The sequence below is a fragment of the Microcaecilia unicolor genome, chromosome 3 (assembly GCF_901765095.1).
Source record: "Microcaecilia unicolor chromosome 3, aMicUni1.1, whole genome shotgun sequence".
Lineage (NCBI taxonomy): Eukaryota > Metazoa > Chordata > Amphibia > Gymnophiona > Siphonopidae > Microcaecilia > Microcaecilia unicolor.
In genome coordinates, this window is record NC_044033.1 from 21,278,992 (window position 1) to 21,302,153 (window position 23,162).

General features: G+C 44.5%; 1 protein-coding gene across 1 annotated transcript in view; it reads left to right on the forward strand.

Moving 5' to 3' along the window:
* BICRAL (BRD4 interacting chromatin remodeling complex associated protein like) overlaps nucleotides 1-23,162 on the forward strand; it is a 190,277-nt gene that overhangs the window by 89,143 nt on the left and 77,972 nt on the right. Inside the window, exons 3-4 of the mRNA XM_030195782.1 lie at nucleotides 2,493-2,541; nucleotides 2,638-2,706. Of these exons, the coding sequence (XP_030051642.1) occupies nucleotides 2,493-2,541; nucleotides 2,638-2,706 (118 nt within the window). The remainder of the gene's footprint in view (nucleotides 1-2,492; nucleotides 2,542-2,637; nucleotides 2,707-23,162) is intronic.

Genomic DNA, 23,162 nt, shown 5'->3' on the forward strand with positions numbered 1-23,162 from the left:
TAGAAAATTTTCATAGAGGTTAATTTAGGAGCATAACTCTTGTCACTCATATGGGGAATGCATCTAGCATAAGGGGATCCTATCCAGTTCCCCCTCTAATGTAGAAAATATGGAAAGTGCTAATACACTGTTCAAATAGGCTATAAAGTATGATAAGAAACAATTCACACAAACATAAAATTGTCTGCAACAAAGTAGACCAAGATGTCACCTCTGAGGGGAAACGCTTTTCTGGACCAGAGCACCTCAAATTAACAAGAAGGAACTTAACAAAGATCTGGATTTTCTAACACATTATAGACCATAAAATTATACTGCTTTTTCATTTTCTAATCACCCATCCAACTGTGTACCCTTCCTACCTTTCTCCTTCAGTTTGCTAGGGATTACCAACTGTGAGAATATAACTGGCCTGCTTGTCTTTGGAGAAAGTGAAATTACCTGTAGCAGGTGTTCTCCAAGGACAGGAGGCCAAGTATTTTCAAAAAAACCTCCCGCCTCTCCTTGGAGATAAATTCTTTACCTAATTATATGACTGAGGGACCCGTTCTCGTGCTTTGGGCGGGAAGGCACTAGTGCGTACGGGGTGGGATGCTAGAAACTTCTATAATCTTGCTAGTCAGCATCTGCACCGGGCTTCATCGAATGACATCATCCAACTGTGAGAATATTTAGCCTGCTGCCTCGGAGAACACCTGCTACAGGTGAGTAATTTCACAATATGCATAGTTCATTCGCCCAACTCAACCCCACTTCCTGAAATGCCAACATTTTGAATGACTATATTTAGCATGTTGCAGAGGTTAATTTTCAGGTCCTTAGTTCAAGCCAGTTAACTCCATAGTTAATTAACTAGATGCCTTTGAAAATGACCTTTCTGGGGAGTAAAGTTTTATAAAAAGGCGCTAATGTGTAGCATCAAAAAAAGGCACCTACTTTATAAAGGCAATATAGGTGCCTATCCAGCTTATAATTGAAAAAGAAAAACGCCTATATTGCGACCCAAATCGGGAGATAGACGTTTATCTCACAAAAACAAATAAAGCGGTATAATCGAAAGCCGAATTTGGACGTTTTCAACTGCACTCCGTCGCGGATGCGGACAAAGTTGATGGGGGCGTGTCAAAGGCGGAACTGGGGCGTGGTTATCGGCCGATCAGAGATAGGCGCCTTTCGCCGATAATGGGAAAAAAATATGCGTTTTTAGCGAGAATTTAGGGCACTTTTCCTGGACCCTGTTTTTCCACGAATAGGGCCCCAAAAAGTGCCCTAAATGACCAGATGACCACTGGAGGGAGTCGGGGATGACCTCTCCTGACTCCCCCAGTGGTCACAAACCCCCTCCCACCACAAAAATATGCCGTTTCACAACTTTTTATGTTCACCCTCAATTGTCATACCCACCTCCCTGGCAGCAGTATGCAGGTCACTGGAGCAGTTATTAGGGGGTGCAGTGGACGTCAGGCAGGTAGACCCAGGCCCATCCCCCCCCCCCACCTGTTACACTTGTGCTGGTAAATGGGAGCCCTCCACACCGCCCCCCAAACCCACTGTACCCACACGTAGGTGCCCCCCTTCACCCCTTAGGGCTATAGTAATGGTGTAGAGTTGTGGGTGGTGGGTTTTGAGGGGGATTTGGGGGGCTCAACACACAAGGGAAGGGTGCTATGCACCTGGGAGCTCTTTTACCTTTTTTTTTTTTTTTGTAAAAGTGCCCCCTAGGGTGCCCGGTTGGTGTCCTGGCATGTGAGGGGGACCAGTGCACTACGACTCCTGGCCCCTCCCACGAACAAATGCCTTGGATTTATTCGTTTTTGAGCTGGGCGCTTTCATTTTCCATTATCGGTGAAAAACAAAAACACCCAGCTCACAAATTGTCGAATAAAACATGGACGTCTATTTTTTCCCAAAATACGGTTCGGTCTGCCCCTTCACGGACCCGTTCTTGGAGATAAACGCCCATGGAGATAGACGTTTTCGTTCGATTATGCCCCTCCACGTGCTTTTATGCGATAGAAATAGAAGAAGGTGTAAATGTGTGTGTGTGTATTCTATGCATGGACAAATCTATTTTTATATATGTATATCACAACTGTGCTGTAACTCTGCCTACTCTCTTACCACAGGAATCTTATAAGTAATGTGGCTGTGCCACATGAACCTTATCTTACCACAACATCACTTTGTATTTGTTCACACCGGAGTCTGCAAACGGCTCTCCGGTACTATGTAAGCCACATTGAGCCTACAAATAGGTGGGAAAATGTGGGATACAAATGTAACAAACAAACAAACAAACAAATAAATAAATTCATGTGATTTTGTTGACTTTCATACTTAAACATTCACATTTGGCTCCCTTTCTGCATGCAAAACATGCTTTTTAAGAAGAAAAAGCTTCAAAACAATTATTTTCTTAATTGGTTTAATACTGTGAATATATCAATTTTTTCCCGTAAAAGTAACATCTTTTTTTTTTTCTTTTTTTAAAGAGATCCTCAGGCATTAAATTATTTTCTGCATGGGCCTAGCGGGAAATCTGTAAGTAGCAGTCTACTATTCTAACAGACTTTCAATACCAACAATAGTTAATGCAAATTGCCAACTTTTGTTCTATTATTTATTGTGAACTTACAGACCAACGATGACTTGGCTAATGTAGAATATCCTGCAACCAACTCAAATTCTATCTTTGCTAATTCTAGCGTAAGTATGCTGATTGAAAATATCGATGTGCAGAATTGCCAGTAGATTTATATATGGCTTTGTTCTGCTTCTGTTTTGGGGCCTTTATTTGCCTTTAAATGAAAAGGCAAAGGGGCTTAGAGTAAATTCAGTAAGGGAAAATTACTAAATTAAAAATATCTGTATACATTTTTGAATAGTGTATATATCATTCTTAGATTGTCTTCATTTTCTCAATCAGTAACTGTTGTTCGGACCAGAGCCAGTAGCCAGGGGTATTTTATCATGATTTTACAGAAAGTGATTGAGCAAAAGAATGTTCTTTTTCTTTCTTTCTTTAAATGTTGTCATCTAGTACTGATGATCCCAGTGTTCTCTGTGGTTTCCATTAAAATACAGACAGCATCAAAAGCTACAATAATACATATAAAAACAGACATAATCATTGTATGTACTAACTATACAATGCACTTGCTGCTCCACCCCGTTTCTTCAAACTGTGTGTGCAAAACCAAGCAAACAGCTTTTCAAAGGGAGAAACAACTTTTCTGAAAGTTGCTTACATCAGTCATTATTCTTAGCTCACAAACACATTTAAGGGACAATTATATAAAGGTCACTCACTTACGATGCTGTGCATAAATGGAGGCACAAAAATGCTTGTATATATTCTGTAATGGGTGCATAGGCAGGTGTGCTCTTTATAGAACAAGTGCACATAAAGGGGCTCAATTTCAAAGCACTTAGACTTACAAAGTTCCTTAGGTTACTATCGGGCTCATTTTCAAAAGAGAAAAACGTCTAAAAAGTGGCATAAAGCAGCATTTGGACGTTTTTCTCACAAAAACGTCCAAATCAGTATTTTCAAAACCTATTTTTAGATGTTTTTCTACGAAGTCCATCAGCAGTACGTCCAAATCTCAAAGGGTGTGTTCAGGGCAGAACTTGGGCGTTCCTAAGACTTAGATGTTTTTCAGCCATAATGGAACAAAACAAAACCTTCTAGGACTAAAATTATGACGTTTTGAGCTAGACCTGTTTTTATAACGAATAAGGCACAAAAAGGTGCCCTACATAACCAGATGACCACTGGAGGGAATTAGGGGTGACCTCCCCTTATTCCCTCAGTGGTCACTATCCCCCTCCCACCCCCCCCAAAAAATGTGATGAAAAACATTACTTGCCAGTCTCTATGCCAACCTTAGATGTTATACTCAGGTCTATTAGAATAGCATGCAGGTCTCTGGAGTAGTCTAGTAGTGGTGCAGTGCACTGCAGACAGGTGGACCCAGATTCCTACCTCCCCCTACCAGTTACACTTGTGGAAGAAACTGTGAGCTCTCCAAAACTCACCAGAAACCCACTGTACCCACATATAGGTGCCCCTTTCACCTGTAAGGGCTATGGTAGTGGTGTGCAGTTGGGGGTAGTGGGTTTTGGGGGGCTCGGCAGACAAAGTAAGGGAGCAATGGTGAGATATGTACCTGGGAGCATTTTATACAGTCCACTGCAGTGCCCCCTAGGGCAAGGCTGCCGAGAGACTGGGCCGGGCCTGGGGCAACACCACCCCTGGGGCCCCGCCCCTGCCACACCCCTGAGGTCGCCGCCACCACTCCCTCCTCCACCCGTCCCCCTCAGTCTGCCACCGGGCCGGGCCCCCTGCATTGAAATCACAGCGCCTCTCATCTCCGTGTGAAAGCGTTGCAGGCAGCAGCAGATTGCCTCCCATCGGGCCTCCTTCCCTCCCTGTGCCCCGCCCTCGCGGAAGTTACGTCAGACGAGGGCTGGACACAGGGAGGGAAGGAGGTCCGAAGGGAGACAATCTGCTGCTGCCTGCAGCGCTTTCACAAGGAGGTGAGAGGCGCTGTGATTTCAACGCAGGGGTCCCGGCCCGGTGGCAGACGGTCGACGACGATGGGCGGGTGGGACTGCGGCGCTGGGCCCACCTTGGAGTCCCGGGCCCGGGGAATTTTGTTCCCCCTGCCTCCCCCTCGGTGGCCCCGCCCTAGGGTGCCCTATTGCTGCCTTGGGATGTTAGGGGGACTAGTCTACTAAAAATGCTTGTACCTCCTACATCCCAGTGGCTTGATTTTGTGCGTTTTTCACTTGGACGTTTTTTTTTTTTTTTTTCCAAAGATGGACCCCCCTCCCCCCCCAAATAAAAGTAGAAATCACAAAACGTCCAAAAAACAAAACGTCCAAATCACAAAACAGTATTTTTGAAAAAAAAAAAGATAGACGTTTTTCTTTTTCAAAACTGACCTTCTTTCCTATTTAGATTTTGGACGTTTTTTGCAAAATGTCCAAAGTCAGACTTAGACATCATATCAAAAATGCCCCTCTACAAGTTATAGTTTCAAAGCACTTAGACTTACAAAGTTACATAGGTTAGTATATAACTTTATAAGTCTAAGTGCTTTGAAAATACGCGTATGCGTAACTTTATAAGTCTAAGTGCTTTGAATATACACCTCATACTGTACCAAATGTAAGTGCTCATATGTGGTGGGGCGACCAGCGATCAGCACGTGCAGTCAAATGTGCGTGCCTGTATGTACGCAATGTACGTGTTGATGTTGCACGGGCAGGGACATTCACAACTTGGCTGCCATGACGAGGCTCCCTAATTTTGGTGCATCTGATACACTCCTCCTGACCAGCCTGTTCCTTCTGTGGGAACATAATTGTTCCCTGTGCCTGACTGGAGTAAGGACCATCTGTGAATGTGCAGGGCCTGGAAAGGCTCTCCTGGCGAGTCCGTGGAGAGGCTGCATTCCCCAGAGAGGTAAGTACCAACAGAGGGGCAGATCAGGGAAGAGAGTAATAGATTAGATACGCAAAGGAAATAGATGTGTCTGAAACTGTACCCATGGAACAAAATGGTATACCTGGGTTTAAGAACATAAAAACATAAGAATAGCCATACTGGGTCAGACCAGTGGTCCATCTAACCCAGTATCCTGTTTCCAACAATGGCCAAGCTAGGTCACAAGTACTTAGCAGAAACCCAAATAGTGGTAACATTCCATGCTACCAATCCCAGGGCAAGCAGTTGCTTCCCTTGTCTGTCTCAATAGCAGACTATGGACTTTTCCTCCATTTCTTTCATTGGCAGGTGGGTCAGTGACATTACCAGCACTTAATCAGACACAATTGTATTAGGGCTGGGAAGGGGATAGAGAGAGGAATCACATGTGGACAGGGCACATTTGACCCAGCTATGCTCCCAAGGCCACAGCCCACTGCACCTGGCCAAACTCAAGTCCCCACATGCTGTCATAGGATAGCAAGGACTCAGGAAGCACTACTCTGTCTCCACTGGTCAGCACTATGTGCAGATACCCCTTCAAATGAACAAGTAATAGGAAAGACAGCACTGGTCCATTGCCACACAGGAGTGACATTGGGAGTGGGAAAACGTTCATGAACCTGAAGGACAAACATGCAGTGAGTACCAATACTCAGCTTTGTGTGGGGGGTGGGGGGAGGGGGATGAAACAACATCCCAGTAAACTTGAGATGCAGAGGAGAGTAGGAGTTAAGGAGCATATATTCTCCAAGGACAAGCAGGTCAGTGCATACTGTCACTGATGGGTAACGTTAACGTTAGTTGACGGAGCCCTGGCATGGATGCTATCCAGCATTCTAATTTTCAAGAAGCCTTTGACAGCACCAGCTGCACATGCACACGCACCTTCCTGCCTGCCGCAGCCGCGTGAGACCAGGCAGTCATCTTTTTTCCCGCAGAGCTGAGAGGATATATTTTTTGGTGTGCTTTCCTTGGCACATTTTTATTTTGGAGACCTTCCCTTATTTTTTTAGCCTTCTCATGTAAGTGGCGCAGGACCTTTCTCTGATCCCTTTCTTTGTTTTTCCCTGATCAGTCTCTTAATTTTGTTGACATTTTTAAGTTTCCTTTCATTTTCCATGGCTCTCTGGCCTGATTTAGGCCTGAGCTCTCCAGCCCGGATTTATTCTCCTTTTGTGCAACATTTGAGCCATTTGATTTTGCTGTAGTTTTTTTTCCTCCAATGTCCCAAAAAACTCCCAGTGGTTTAAAGAATTGTTCTCAATGCGGCAAGGTCATGTCTGTGACTGACCTTCACAGCTGGTGCTTGCCGTGCCTAGGACCCATCCTCAAGGTCTCTAATTGTAAGCCCTGTCCTTAGATGCAGAAAAGAGGCAAGCAGTAATGTGTGAGAGACATTTTAGCACCTCTAAGTGCAGTCCATCGACATAGGCATTGGAGGCATCGGTCCCCATAAGTCCTAGAGCTTCATTGGATACACTGGCACCAATGAGGTCTCTGTTTGCCTTGACATTGGGCGTCGATAGTGCCCGTTGGGACCGAGCATCCTTGGATCTCACACCGAGGGCACAGTAGGATTCAACACCATCCTTGTCAGCACTGAGGGATCCTGATGTCGAGCGGAGGTGAAGAAGCATCGACATCAGACCTCCTTGAAGAATAGTGCCGCAGGTCCACAGCAGGTGTCTGAGGTCATACCATTCCATGGCAGTGAGTCCCTACAGGACTTTAGTGGTGTTTATCAGAAATAAACACATGTTGCAACACAGCTATATGGGTGCCTATGCCATTTCTGTAAAGACAACCAAATATTGTTTTTACTATGAAGGCATAGGCCAGGCACTCATAGTCAATAAAATATAGACCTTGACCTCTTGTAATGTACCTAAAGCTCTGCCTACAGGACAGACATGGGCATGTCATGTGTTCTAGGGCCCTGTGCCTGTGGCCTTGCCAAATGCTATACTCCCCTTTCCATCATCCACATCCCCATCACCCTTCCTCCTATACACTCTTTAAAGGGTATTCCAGTGAGGGGTACTGCTAAAGGCTCGAACAAGCAATAATAAGAGTGTGTGGGAGCCAATGTGATGTTTGTGGACCACATGCCATGCAGAGTACATATCCATGGCTATCAGAAGTCTTCCATACAGATACCTCAATGCATATCTCTCCCAACAGTGAATGGCCCTCTCAGTCCAAAGGCCATTTCTCAGTATTTTGTATGTACTGCAGAATGTAGGAAGGCCCATGTATGACACATTTGAAGGTGATTTATAACCAGATGAGATATAAACACTTAGCTCCAGAACAGCATGATAGCTGTGCGGCTATAGAAAGTCCTCAGCCAACATCATCCTGTGTGCCATTTCTAGTATGTGCTCAGTCATATCACATAAGAAGGTCACATTGCAGTAGTGATATATCACACTGGACTATATGGTGATGGCCACCTCTATGCAGTGAGGAGAGTATGCATGAGACAAATATAACTGCAAAATTCCTCCAAGCTGGTGGGCTGTATGGCAGAGATACATGACCAATGTGGAGAGCAAATTTTAGAAATTGGCAACAGTAGCAGGAACCACACCTACTCAGAGAGCATCATCCACAGTTTAGATTGGGGGGGGGGGGGGTCTAGGGGGAGACAAGCCTGCTGATGCACAGTGATGGGATGGTCAGATGATAAGCAAAGAGGAGAGAGGTTAGAAGGCCATCTGGGGCTCTGTATAAGTGGGCTCATTGGAACTGGAAGCCAGTGGAGAGTGGCCTCCCATGTAGTAGACATCCAACCTGCAGCCATAGTGAGCACACCTAATCAATGAGGGATAGTGATAGCTAGGACAAAATGAGAGGAGCTAGCTCCATTAAGGGAAAGTTCAATGTAATGAGGTATGATGATATCCCCCTGTACATACTGAAATAGCAAATTAATGGGCATCACATTGGGAATGAGCGTACTGTTATACAGATTATATAGTATAATATATTATATAGTTCAGTAACTATGGGTACCTAGATAATGAGTGCCTATTAAGTGGACATGTATGCAGATTGATGTCCTTATAAAATAGGCACCTGCAAAGCTAACTTGTTCAAACAGCCACCATGTGACAGGGAAGGGGAGAGGTAGTATGTAAAAGGCTATGTTTGCTTCAGGGGAGTTCAGGTTCCCGGTCAGTAGGGTGAGGAGATACTACAATGTGCTCTGTGGGAATACTAACTCTAGAGTAAGCGCAAAGAAGAAGATTGTGCTGTAGCATGGCACATGTCAGCAAAGCAGGACTTTTGAGTGCCACAGTATAGGTGCTGGACCTTTGGTCACCCCAACAGGAGATCTCTAAAAGTCCTTCACTGCACTGACCAGGATCTGAGCTGGGGGCTGTCTGGGCCAACAGAGGCACAGTGCTGCAGGTGTGGCAGTCTTCAGAGCATAAGAGAGATCATAGCTGTCCTAGGAGGTGCCTGTGGGAGAGAATGGAACAGGCAGTGTCCTTCCTCACAGGCACTGCCTGGGCAGCTATGATCTCCCTTGCAGCAGCAGTCCTTGTAGCAAGAGGGAGCTCATAGCTGCCCCACGCAGTGCCTGTGAGAGAGGATGCTGCCTGTTCCGTCCTTTGATGATGTGAGAGGACTCCAATACCAATCCCCTGAAGCAGCTACAGTGAAACAGTGGGTGCCTCTATCAGGAGGATCGACTGCATTCCAATTTTGGAGACTGGCATGATGATGATATTGGCAAGATAAGTGAAATTAAGAAATTTACATGGACTGTGCCATTTTGGTTCATATGAAGCATAATGGTAACAGACTCGATTTGTTGATATTTTGCTATGTGAACCAGGGACCTATTTTTTGTTTTTTTGTTTTTTTTTAATTATCAGTGGAGTTTTTTGACCAACACTTAAAAGCATTCACTCACAAAGCTAGTTGGCCAAGAGTGTGACATTTTTCACTGAGGCCTTTTTTCTCCACAGTTTTCATTTATTTGTGAAGCATAATCTATTATTGTTTTTTCAGTGAAGAGCTGTTGAAATAACCTGGGTTCTATAGCTTTATTAAATATGAGTAGTCTTTTGTAGTGTGAAATTTAGTTTGACACATTACAATCCTTATAGATATCCCATTTATCTTCATCATGCACAGGCAGCAACAATGCATCCAGCAGAAGAGGAGGGCAGCAGGAAAGAGAAGGCCAATTTCTTCCAACAGCATGAGGCCCACAGGCAGCTACAGTTATCACCTGGAAACATTAGGGACCAAGGATTGGAGGGTTCCATACCATAAATAGCATCAGAGCCTGAAGAGGAAGATGACCATCATGATGACATTGTGGGAGTAGCATCAAAGTTGGAGGAAGCAGCAGACGTTCCATTGGAAGAGGAGGATCTTGCTGGGGGCCAAGCAGAGGACAATGACCGTGATCAGGAGGATGCAGGGGCTGAGGCTGAGGTCACAGCTGCATTTTCTATCAGCAGCCCTAGGAAGGAGGAATACATCATATCATTGTTTGTGAAAGACATCCAGTAGCAATATACTTTATTCAGGGCTTAGATCAGTGACCTTTTGTGGGGATGTGCAGGATCGGAAAGCCACAATAGATGAAAGACTTGGTAACACTGATGGACATCTCATGGTCATCTCTAGTGAGCTCCAGACCTTGAACTGTATCCTGACCTTCTCCTCCAGTTCATGGCATGGCCAACACCTGGGATGACCTATCATACACCTCCACATCAGAGTGTTCCCTAATCATCTTTTGTTCACCTTGCTCCACCCCTGAGTCCAGCCGTATTGGCGTCATACATCAACAGTTGATCTACTCTTACTTCCATGAGGAAGCCAGGTGGAACTTCAGGGTTGGGCAAAGTGGACATGTCTTTTCACGGCAGCCCTCCGCATTTGAACAGCAGCTGTGCTGCAGCATGTGCTTGCAAGCACCTCCCCTTATTCATAGCCAAGGAAGAGGTAAAAAAAAGGAATGGGATGGATAGCACAGTGGAACACAGACTATGGGAAAGGCAGGATTCATGGATGCACAGTACATGTTTTTACACAAGCGCATATTTTTGGTAGGGATATTTGTTCTAAGGGGCACAATATGGAGAACATATTCCCTTATCTCTTGTTTGTCCTGTTTGTCCTAATTAGATTGTAAGCTCTGTCAAGCAGGGACTGTCTCTTCATGTTCAAGTGTACAGCGCTGCGTACGTCTAGTAGCGCTATAGAAATGATAAGTAGTAGTAGTAACATTGTCACACTGGGATAATGTGCATAGGGTCACCTTCAATAAACCTTCACATATGCACAAGAAATGTGTCTGGATGATTTCATTTCTTCAGGCCAGCACACTTTGGTGTGCTTATTGGGGTGACAGGTCCTGATGTTGCAATAGTCTTTTCACTAATAAACACAGAATGGAAGGTGGTGGAGCTGTACATATATATACAAATCACAAAATACCAAAAAGTAAGAGGAGACTGTCTATTTTCCAAACACACAGAGGGAAAAGCTACAGCAGACCCAGACTAACTTATAAAGCAAAGGTCCCAGACTAACTTATAAAGCAAAGGTCTTAAAGGATTCCATTGTCTATCATTGGCATAAAAAACATCACAAAGACACTTCATCACATTTAATCATTGCTTGACTGCAAACCACATTAAAAAAGCATAATACAGTACTTAGCTTTCAATTTTCACTTCACCACATTGTCTGACGGTGGCCAGCGTTTCGTCTTCTGGCTCAGGGACTTGCTCATACTTAAAGCAGGAGCTCAATCTGTAATAATAAAGCTTGGTCCTTGAACATCCAAAAAATCATCTACTTCAAAATCACGTGTCCACACTCTTCAGAAATTCAGAGGGCACAGTCATTACTACTGCTCTCACAAATCTTGGCGGTAACTTGCTGAATGGCTTTCTCATTACTTCTACTTTCAGTCATGCAACCTGCACCAATCAGGGACCAGGACTCATTCACACCAATCAGATAGGGAGCGGGAGAATATCCAGTGTCGCTCCTTCTGAATTTAGGTGATATCTACTCTAATGCAATAACTCTTAATGATAAAAAATCAAGCTTGAATTGTGCGCAGTGTACCGCTAATGGAGCTAATGGCTTCATTGTAAGTATGTATTGTACTTTTATGCCCTAAAATATGTAACTTTAATGATCTCGATGTTTTTACCCAATATATATCTTTTGGCATGGGCATACAGTGCAATATACAACATAAGATGTCATATAGTCAGTATTCACTGTTAATTTAAATTCATGCCCATCAAGAGGATTCTTAAAACTTGATTGCTCCAGAATCACATCACATACCGAACACTTAGAGCATGCTCTATGTCCTTGAATGCATTCTCCTGATGTCTTAATTCTACTCACATCAGAGGGACACAGTAGCTTGCTAGAAGCAACCCTCACATGCTATCCATACTTTTTTTTCACTCATCAAGTCTTTTTAAAGACCAGCTTATGTTTATTTTGGAAGACATATTGCCAAGGATAGATGTGATTGTCAAATGTACACATCAAGACTCCTGAAGAAGGCACTCCAGTGCCGAAACATGGTACCGTGTTGAGTCTTCTTTCAATAAATTTTATTTCTACATTGGACGTCCTTGGTCTGCTCCTTAAAGAGCCTGATTCTGTTCCCACTCTCCTCCAACCACCAAACATAGCCAGTTAAGTGTTGAATATCTGCGCCTAACTGGCAATGTCATGCAATATGGCCAGTTAGCGGCTAGCTGCTAACTGTGGATATTCACAGGAGATTACTGGTTTTCCTTAGCGTCAGCAGCAGATGAATCCAGAGACTTGTGAGTTGTGAGCATCTACCACCATGTGGAGTTAGAGAGTGCTGAACTGAACTATCTTATAGGACGGAATGTTCCTTGATCAGTCTGTATTCTCTATCTCCAGCAGGTGGATGGACAGTCTCTCACAAGCTCCTTGTCTCCTCTGATGATGGCTCCTGTTCTGGATCTCTCAGTTCAGTAGAGCTTTGGGGTATACGGCTGAGCAGTGCCCGCTTTACAGGTCCACGTGTTGATACCAGGTCCCTCCCCCATGCTTCTCCCCTTTTCAGCTCTTTCTCCATTCTCCTTCCTCACTGAGAAAAAAAATACAAAAATTGGGGCACAATTCTTTAAAGCTCACAGCCTTGGCTGCGGGAGAAATACTGGTTTAGACCTGTATAAAGGGCTTAGTAGTGGAGAGGGTGTGAGTGTGCTTCCAGAAGAGCGCTAAGTTTGATAGGCAGGACTCCCGATGTGTCACGTTTCAGGGTGAGTGAGCCCTTGGACTGTGGTGGATCAGCACTGCCTGCCTGCCCAGAGGACAGATTATAGCAAGTGGTAGGTGAGTCCCTGCTAAAGGGATTGCTCCAATAGAGGCATAGAAGGAAGCAGGATGCTGGAACCAGGGCTGGAAGCAGGAGCTGTTCTGGGAGCTGGAACCAGGACTGGAAGGTGGAACTGTACTGAAAGCTGGAAGCAGGAGCTGTTCTGGGAGCTGGAACCAGGACTGGAAGCTGGAACTGTACTGAAAGCTGGAAGCAGGTGCTGTGCTGGGAGCTGGAACCAGGACTGGAAGGTGGAACTGTACTGAAAGCTGGAAGCAGGAGCTGTTCTGGGAGCTGGAACCAGGACTGGAAGCTGGAACTGTACTGAAAGCTGGAAGCAGGAGCTGTGCTGGGAGCTGGAACCAGGACTGGAAGCTGGAGCTGTGCTGAAAGCTAGACCCAGGACTGGAAGCTGGAGCAGAACAGGCCACTGGAACCAGGACGATCTGTTTCAAGGCAAAGAGGCAGAGATCAGCGACTGCAGAAGAAGGCCCAGGGTGATGACAGTGTGGGGCAGGCTCGAGCAGCGTCAGCCCGAATCCAGCCTCCCCCAAGTGAGCACTTGCAACCTTTGGCATTCTGGACGAAGGAGCAGCGCTGGAAGCAGTAGAGCGTGTGACGCAGGGCGCTCTGACTTGGAGGTAAGGTCGTGCAGGGGTGACTGTGAAATGATGGCTGGCTTTCCCGGGGTGAGTGTATCTTTAATTTTTTTTAAACTTCGGGCCAGTCGTGGTTGTACTTTCGTTTTCTTTGTAATGGCTGCTGAAGTTGTTAAAAGCTGCTTCCGCTGTGGGAAGTGGAGAGCAGCATCGGAGAAGTGCCCGGGTGGCTGTGAAAGCTCTCCTCTGGCAGAGGGGGCCATGTTCAGGGAGGCCTCAATAGTTTACTGCACTGGAGAGACAGACTCATTCTCCTCATGGGGATGAAAGTGATCTGGCAGCCATTTATTTTATTTATTTATTTGTTGTATTTGTATCCCACATTTTCCCACCTTTTTGCAGGCTCAATGTGGCTTACATAGTACCGTGTTGGCGATCGCCAATTCCGGTTTGAGAAATACAGAGTGGTATTACATTAAAGTTACATAAGTGACAGAGTAAATTAGGTAGTCAAGTAGGGAGAGTTAAGTTTTGTCCAGATCTGGTATACGTTTTGTTGTGTTGTAGGGTTCAGGTGTTTAGGTTGGATTGTTATGGTATGCCTTTTGGAACAAATTGGTTTTTAATGCTAGTTTGTTAGGTCGTGCATTGTCTTCATGATGCTTGTTAGTGCAATCCATGGTTGCGTGCTTATGTAGGAGAAGCTGGATGCATATGTTGATTTATATTTTAGTCCTTTGCAGCTTGGGTAGTGGAGATTTAGGTATGTGCGTGCTGACCTTTTTGTGTTTCTGGTTGGTAAGTCTATGAGATCTGCCATGTAGACCGGGGCCTCATCGTGAATAATTTTATGAACCAGGGTGCAGGTTCTGAACGCAATTCGTTCTTTGATTGGAAGCCAATGTAGATTTTCACTTAAGGGTTTGGCGCTTTCGTATCTCATTTTTCCAAATACGAAAGCGCCAAACCCTTACGTGAAAATGTACATTGGCTCCCAATCAAAGAACAGCAGTGTGATTCGGAAGCAGCTCTGTCAATAGCTCTTTTACCTGGCACTGCTTTGGAGGTCCTTACATAGCTACCCCCCCCCCCCCCCCCCGAGTTAATTCTGATGCTCCATAATGCCTATATGTTCAAGAAGTCTGGTAGGGGAAATGACAGTCTCTTTTTAGCTCAGCCTTTGGAGATTTCTAGATTGCTCCCTGCCCCAGTCGCCCCTGATGGACCCTGCCCTGAAGAGGAGACATTTGCACTCCAGCTCAGAAGTAGAGTCTATTGCTCCCCTGTTTCCCTCTCAGTCTGAGGGAATCATGTCAGGGCAGTCCCTTTCTGCACAGATGTAGGAGGAATTGGAGGGGGAGCTACTTTCAGAGGAATCTGATGATCCCACTGTGGTGTGGGCGTTTCATAAGGAAGAGTTGCCTTTCTTTATACCTAAGACTCTCCAGGTTCTTAATATTTGTTTTTATGATCCTGCTACACCTGCATCTACTAATCCTAAAATGGCGAGCACTAGAAGACTGCCTAAGTCTTTTCCAGTGCCTGAGGCTATGCAGGAAATCATCACTGCTCAGTGGGTCACCTCGGATGCTACCTTTCGAGTGGCGAAGTCTATGTCGTGTCTTTACCCCATTTCCATGCCTGAGTTGGAAAAGCTACGTTTGCCTAAAGTGGATTCATTGGTGTGCAGCAGTCACCAAAGAAGACTATGTTGCCTATGGTGAGTTAAGATTTTACTTATAGTTCCAGAGTTGGTTAAATGCTGTTCCTAAGCTGGGAGCTGGCAAACAGCATCAGGACAGTGCACCATTACTACTACTACTACTATTTAGCATTTTTATAGCGCTACAAAGCGTACGCAGTGCTGAACACCATGTGTGTTAGGTCCTCTGAAAGGGCCTATTTAGTATTCTCATATTCTTATATACCTTTCATTTAGAGAGCTTTGAGTCACTTCAGTTTTTTGGCAGAAGGCAGTTACTTTAAAAAAAAAAAACACCCTGAAAGTTTCCCTCTTCATTTATGGAACTTTCTTTTTGTTACCTGAACTCTTATCTATATTGGTAGTACAGATATTTTTTTTCAGCATCTTTACCAAGGAGTTTAGTATAGAGTCAAGCTAAGTGCAATTGGTTCCATGTTTCTGTGAGAAGTTTTACATCTTGAGTTTTTTCTGAGGCGAGTGCACTGTTCCTATGTCTCCTGATCTACATGGTAACCATGGAAGAGTGGGAAAGTGTTGCCATGCTGGGATTTTCTCCAGGTGTAGTGTTAGTGCTTTGATATGCAGAAGGTCTGGAAGGTGACTGGCTTTCACCCTGAAGATCACAGGTTCAAGGCTGGCTTGTGCATAATATTATAAGCTATGTGACTCAGCTGTATTTCAAATGGGGCATATTTTACTTCACTCTCCTATACTTCTTGCCTGACAAATAGTTCATTGCATGGTTGGGACAGCTAACACTATGCTACAGTGCTAAAGGTTAGCTGTGTTGGTTTTCCACAGCTGCTCTGCTCTCTGGTTTTGCACACTGACACTGGCCAAAACTATTGCATATCAGCTGCAGCCACTAGCTGTATGTTGTAGTGTCTCTAAATGCTTCTATTGCACTTTTGCACCTTTTCATTGTATTGGACAGTTAGCGATAGTACAGATCTACTTTAATGTAGAGAAATAGCTTAATGGTTAAGACAGCCAGCTGAGAGTGAGCACGGAGATCTAGCGGTTGCTGGTTCAAGTCCCACTGCAGCTTACCATCAGTAGTCCACAATGGTTCAAACAGCCGTATTCTGCTACACCATCTAGCTCTGGCTCTCAGCTACACTAGTTAGCTTGAATGCGCAGTGATGCTAGCCAGTTCTAGTGCACAATCACTCCAGCCAATTCTTGATACTCTCAGCAAGAATATGGCTCTGACTTAGGCTTTTGATAGCTGATGTGGCTTCTAAGTCACATTTAGCAAGCTACCTTTTAGAGTTAAACTTCAGTTTGGAGAAATATTTGTTTTTATGTTGTTTTCAGCGAATTTCTGACTGTACTTTCCAAGTGTTTCCTGACTTACTGCTGCATTTTGATTATGTGTCTGCTTGATGTAAGCTTCCTGTCCCGGAAACTGCCCTCCCCTCTCGCTATATCTAAAACCTCTTGCAATGCTAAGCAGTTGGGACATACACCACTATTTGTTTTCTCCTGCCTCTCTTAATTTGCCTTTTCCCCTATTTTGCCTAGGTTTTCTCCAGGCACTATGGCCTCCTGGTCTCTGTTTTTTCTCTGTATTCTTTTGTTGCTTGCGCAAGCCCTTTCCAAGATGCCGCTCAGGGTGCCAGACCCTTGTGGCCTTCTTGACTATTACCCAATTCATGTGCTTATTAGTTATCATCAGGCAGTCCCACCTAGGTCACATACTGTTCCTCAGGCAATTCCCATCTCTCTTACCAGACTCCCATCAGCACCTCCTATTTCTCCCTCCCAACTCTCCATTGGGCTTTTGAATTGCCGTTCTCTCTGATCTAAATACATTTTAATCTGTGAGCTCATATGTTCGGACTGATTGGATATTCTCTGTTATAGTGAAACCTGGATAAAAAATGGTGAGGAAAGCTATCTCTATGAATCACTCCCACACAGCTTTGATCACTCTCTGGCCAGACCTTCAAAGGCAGGCAGAGTTCTGGGCATTTTCTTTTCCACAAATCATAAGGTTGAAGAGTTCCCTTCATCGCTTTCTTATGCAGAGGCTCTTACAATTCATGTCTCTGCCTTGACTACATTCATGCTGTCATCATTTTATTGCCCCCCTTCCCTTTTCCAAATCCAGTGGGACATGAGCTATCAGGCTTTGGCTGATGTAACTACTCGTTATCCTAATCTTCTTGAAGACTTTAATATGCATGTTGACATGCCTGACAAGCCATGGGTCATATACTTTCTATCATTTCTTGCTGATCTTGATCTCTTCCAATGGGTTCCATTTCCCACTCATGAAGGCAGTTACACTTTAGTGATGATTTTGCTAGGGTCTACACTATCTTCTTCATCCTTTTTCTCTTCTCCTGTTTCATGGTCTGACCATTTTGTGGTCCGCTTCTCAATCTTGAACGTTACAAGTACTTTGTTGAACTACTCAAGCAATGTTTGGTCTGTGCATTTAGCTCAAGTCAATCTTCATAGTTTATCCCCATCTCTGGTTCTCCCCCTCCCCCGATTTCCATGCCTTAAGTCTTTATGAGCAAACAAATTCTCTCCATTCAGTTTTCTCTGACACTTTAGATAGGCTTGCACCTCTGTGCCTGACCGTCAACTCTCCTCTCCGCCAAAAATATCCTCAGTTCCATTCCAATATCTTCCTTCTTAAACACCATCTGCGAAGAGCTGAGTACCTTTGGAGAAGGTCAAAGGTTCCATCTGACCTTATTCACTATAAATCTAAAGATTTATAACTTTCAGTTAAAAGTTGCTAAGCCATGTTTTTTCACCAATCGCATTACCAAAGTCCCGAATCCTACTAAGGAACTTTATTTAATTTTCCATAGATTGACAATTTCTAATCACGAGGCTTCACCTCTCTAACTCCTTAAGCTGAGTCCCTCTACTGCTACTATCTCTGCATCTGCTGTCAGCCCATCCATGTCCTTCCTTTTCTCTTGGCACCTCCATGTGATCATCTTTCCAACCTCAGACCATATTCTCTCTTTCTAAGGTTCTTACATCCATGAAGGCCACTTCTGTTCACTGGATCCTATCCGTCTGCCTGGTTAAAATCCTTTTGTCTTGTCTCCCTTCCCCAGATCCTACTTCTCATGAACCAAAGCCTGTCCTCCAGTCAATTCCTGACTCACTGGAAAACTGCCATAATCTGTCTGCTCCTCAAGAAACCTTCCTTAGACCCTCAGTTTCCAGGATATTTCTGCCTGATTCGTTCTTCATAGCCCTAAAAATGCGTCTCTTGAATCCACTAGGCATCGAACCTTCTTTTTTGCTGCCCCAGCCCTATGGAATTCCTTGCCTTTTCCAACAAGCCTTCCCTTCTTCAAATTAAGTGCAGTTGGTCTTTTGCGTTTGATTAGCCCTATCCCTTCCCCCAGCTTTTCCTCCCCTCTCTCTTCCCTTCCCTGTGTCATTATTTTAGTCCTTCTCGATTGTTTGTGTATATGGCCTTATTGTACTTTCCTATCCACCACTGTAGTTCCTTTTTTATTTATTTATTGTATATCGCTTTGAACTGCTTATTAACAAAGGCTGTATAGCAAATCCAAATAAATAAATAAATAGAGAAGTTGCTTAAAGACTTGGTGGACTCCAAGGCCCAGATGCACTAAACCTTAATGACCCTTTAACGAAGACATTTTCAACCGTAGCATGCATTAAAGGCCATTTTCCGATGACGCTAGCAGCTAACGAAAATGGAATGCAAACGAGTAACTACCATTGAAATGTGGACAATTCGGGATGCACTAACCATACCGACGATTGCAACGAATCATTTACCATGATAAATTTAACGTGAGGTCAGACCTGTCGTTAAGGGCTGAGCTGTCATCTCCCCGCTTCCCCCTGCACCATAAAAATCCAAGCTGGCATGTTTAAGTGAGATTAAATAAAAATGCTACCAATAAAGAACGACAAGGTGGATGCAGTACTTCATAGGCTTCCCCCTGCATTAATAGAAAAGCAAAACAAAAATCGAAAAAGGATCGGGAGGGGGCAAAGGCGCTCATCAGGAGCATCCTGTATGGACGGCCTTGCCCTCCCCCCCCCGAGGTCGCCGCTGCTCTCCGCTTCCGCCTGTATTAAATAAAAAATCAAAAGTTTAGCAGCCCCGGTCCCCATCCCTTCCTCTCTCTCTCTTGCCCCGCCCCCCAGAGGTCGTCGCCATCACTCCCCCCCTCCGCCGGACCCCCCTCCGCCTTACTTCTGTGTGAAGGCGCTGCATGGGCAAGAACAGCTGATCGGCGATCAGTGATGCCTCCTCCGACGTCCCTCCAGGAAGAACGGAAGGACCGGGGCTGCTAAACTTTTGATTTTTTAATTAATACAGGCGGAAGCGGGGAGCAGCGGCAACCTCGGGGTGGGGGTGGGGGGGAAAGCCGTCCATACAGGACACTCCTGACGAACGCCTTTGCCCCCTCCCGTTTCTCAGCTTCTTTGACGTTTTTTGGCATGCGCAGAGCAGCCAGCATAACGCTTGTCTGCTCTGCGCATGCTTTACGGGCAGATTAATGATGGGGATTACACTTCTTTAATGCATTCGACTTTTGAATACCGAACTGAACATGTGGGACTTGTTTTTTTACTGCATTCTTCATTTTTTCAACTTCGTTAAGGATTAGATTTTTTTACGTATGGTTGATGCATCTGGGCCCAAGTCTCAGAAATTGCCAGAGAACAAGCCTAAAGATGCTTTTAAATCCTCTCAGTCTTGCCTTCTTTCATGCTGACAGAAAGAACTCGGCTTCAAACTCCAGGTCTACCAATGCCTCCTGTACCTCCCAATGATGGGGTTTCTGTTTACTCTTCGGGTTTCATCATAGCAGGATACCTCTCCAGATTCCACGAGGAGTGGACCAAAATTACCTCAGATCAACCTGTCTTGGAAATATTAAAGCAGGGTTATAAACTGCAGTTTTCCCATTACATTGCAGATTTTTTTCTTGGATTCTCCATGCACAGCTCCAGTCCAAATGTCAAGCAGTTCAAGCCACCATGCAAACACTTCTTCATTTAGGCACAGTAGAGACTGCCCCCAGTTGATATTGGGGAACAGGGAGTTATTCCATTTCCTTTGTAGTTCCAAAGAAGGGGGATTCATTCCAGCTAGGTTTTGGACTTCAAAAGAGTCAACAGAGTACATTACAGTCTGTCATAGTTTCAGTCAAGTTTCAAGTTTATTTAAAACTTATTATCCTGCCCAACAGAAAATCCATCTGGGTGGCTTACAGCCTATAAATAAGAAAAGATAGAGCTACATAAAATATTAAAACCAGACAAACAATAAGAAGAGAGTAAAACGGGGAGAACTACAATAATGATATCTCCTCAGACCCTTGCTGAATTCTTTCACGACAAGGTTCAAAAGATAAACCTTGCATTCTCTACCTCGCCACCTCTCCCTCCACTAGTCCGTTCCCCTCTCTCTCCTCCCGCTCATTCCCTTTCCTCCTTTCCTGAAGTTACTATTGAGGAAACTACACTTCTCCTTTCTTCCTCAAAATGTACCACCTGTTCCTCTGATCCCATTCCCACCCACCTTCTTAATGCCATCTCTCCTGCTCTTATTCCTTTTATCTGTCACATTCTCAACCTCTCACTTTCCACTGCGACTGTCCCTGCTGCCTTTAAACATGCTGTGGTCACACTTCTCCTTAAGAAGCCTTCACTCGACCCTACTTGTCCCTCTAATTACCGACCCATCTCCCTACTTCCTTTTCTCTCCAAATTACTTAAGCGTGCTGTTCACCGCCGCTGCCTTGATTTTCTGTCCTCACATGCTATTCTTGACCCACTATAATCTGGTTTTCGCCCTCTCCACTCAACCGAAACTGTGCTTACTAAAGTCTCCAATGACCTATTACTGGCAAAATCCAGAGGTCTCTATTCCATCCTCATTCTTCTTGATCTTTCCGCTGCTTTTGACACTGTCGATCACAGCATACTCCTCGATACCCTGTCCTCACTTGGATTCCAGGGCTCTGTCCTTTCCTGGTTCTCTTCCTACCTCTCCCTCCGCACCTTCAGTGTTACTCTGGTGGATCCTCTTCTACTTCTATCCCTCTGCCTGTCGGCGTACCTCAGGGTTCTGTTCTTGGTCCCCTCCTCTTTTCTATGTACACTTCTTCCCTTGGTTCATTAATCTCATCCCATGGCTTTTCCTACCATCTCTATGCTGATGACTCCCAAATCTACCTTTCTACCCCTGATATCTCACCTTGCATCCAAACCAAAGTTTCAGCGTTCTTGTGTGACATTGCTGTCTGGATGTCTCAACGCCACCTGAAATTAAACACGACCAAAACTGAGCTTCTCATTTTCCCCCCCAAACCCACCTCCCCACCCCCCCTTTTTCTGTTTCTGTTGATGGCTCTCTCATTCTCCCTGTCTCCTCAGCTCGAAACCTTGGGGTCATCTTTGACTCTTCTCTCTCCTTCTTTGCTCATATCCAGCAGATTGCCAAGACCTGTCGTTTCTTTCTTTACAACATCCATAAAATCCGCCCCTTTCTTTCCGAGCACTCTACCAAAACCCTCATCCACACCCTTGTCACCTCTCGTTTAGACTACTGCAATCTGCTTCTTGCTGGCCTCCCACTTAGTCACCTCTCCCTTCTCCAGTCGGTTCAAAACTCTGCTGCCCGTCTCATCTTCCGCCAGGGTCGCTTTACTCATACTACCCCTCTCCTCAAGACCCTTCACTGGCTCCCTATCCGTTTTCGCATCCTGTTCAAACTTCTTCTACTAAACTATAAATGTACTCACTCTGCTGCTCCCCAGTATCTCTCCACACTCGTCCTTCCCTACACCCCTTCCCGTGCACTCCGCTCCATGGATAAATCCTTCTTATCTGTTCCCTTCTCCACTACTGCCAACTCCAGACTTCGCGCCTTCTGTCTCGCTGCACCCTACGCCTGGAATAAACTTCCTGAGCCCCTACGTCTTGCCCCATCCTTGGCCACCTTTAAATCTAGACTGAAAGCCCACCTCTTTAACATTGCTTTTGACTCGTAACCACTTGTAACCACTCGCCTCCACCTACCCTCCTCTCCTCCTTCCTGTACACATTAATTGATTTGATTTGCTTACTTTATTTTTTGTCTATTAGATTGTAAGCTCTTTGAGCAGGGACTGACTTTCTTCTATGTTTGTGCAGCGCTGCGTACGCCTTGTAGTGCTATAGAAATGCTAAGTAGTAGTAGTAGTAGTAGGAAAGAGGGGAAAAAGGAAGCACACTAGGGCAAAGGGACTGCAATACCAGGAAACAGTAATGTATCAGGGAAGGTGGTTATACACATCTTGAAATAGAAAAGTTTTCAATTCTGTTTTAAACTGTGGAAGGCAAATTATTTTTCTGAGATGAGGTGGTAAGGATTTCCACAATTTTGGACCCTGTAATGAAAACATAGAGTGTCTGCTGTGTTTATGGTAAAGTTCTCGATATGATGGAATAGTTAGAAGATTAAAATCAGATGACCTTGGGGAGTGAGTTTGAGTATATGGTGTAAGATATCTTAAAAGATGTAATGGTTCAGAGGCAACAAGAGTTTTAAAGATTAACAATAAAATTTTATAAGTAATGCGGTGAGAAATTGGAAGCCAATATACAGGTTTAAGGTAGGGTGAGATATGATCAAATTTTTTTAGGTTATGAAGAACTATAATTGCAGTATTTTGAATCAATTGAAAACGATGTAAATCTTTGATCCAGAGGCCTAAATAGAGTGAGTTACAGTAGACAAGTTGGGAAATGACTACTGAATGAATCAGAATGTTTAATGCCGATACTGTTAACAGTGATCTAATAGAACAAATAAGATGCAGTTTGAAAAAGGATAGTTGAATTACTTTAGAGATCTGTTCTTGCATTGAAAGAGAAGAGTCCATTATGAAACCAAGAATACGTGTAGATATGGTGATCTTATCAGGAAAGTCATTTAGAAGGATGGGTGAACACAGAGTAACCAAACCTGTAGGAGAGAACAAGAGCAGTTTAGATTTTTCTTGGTTA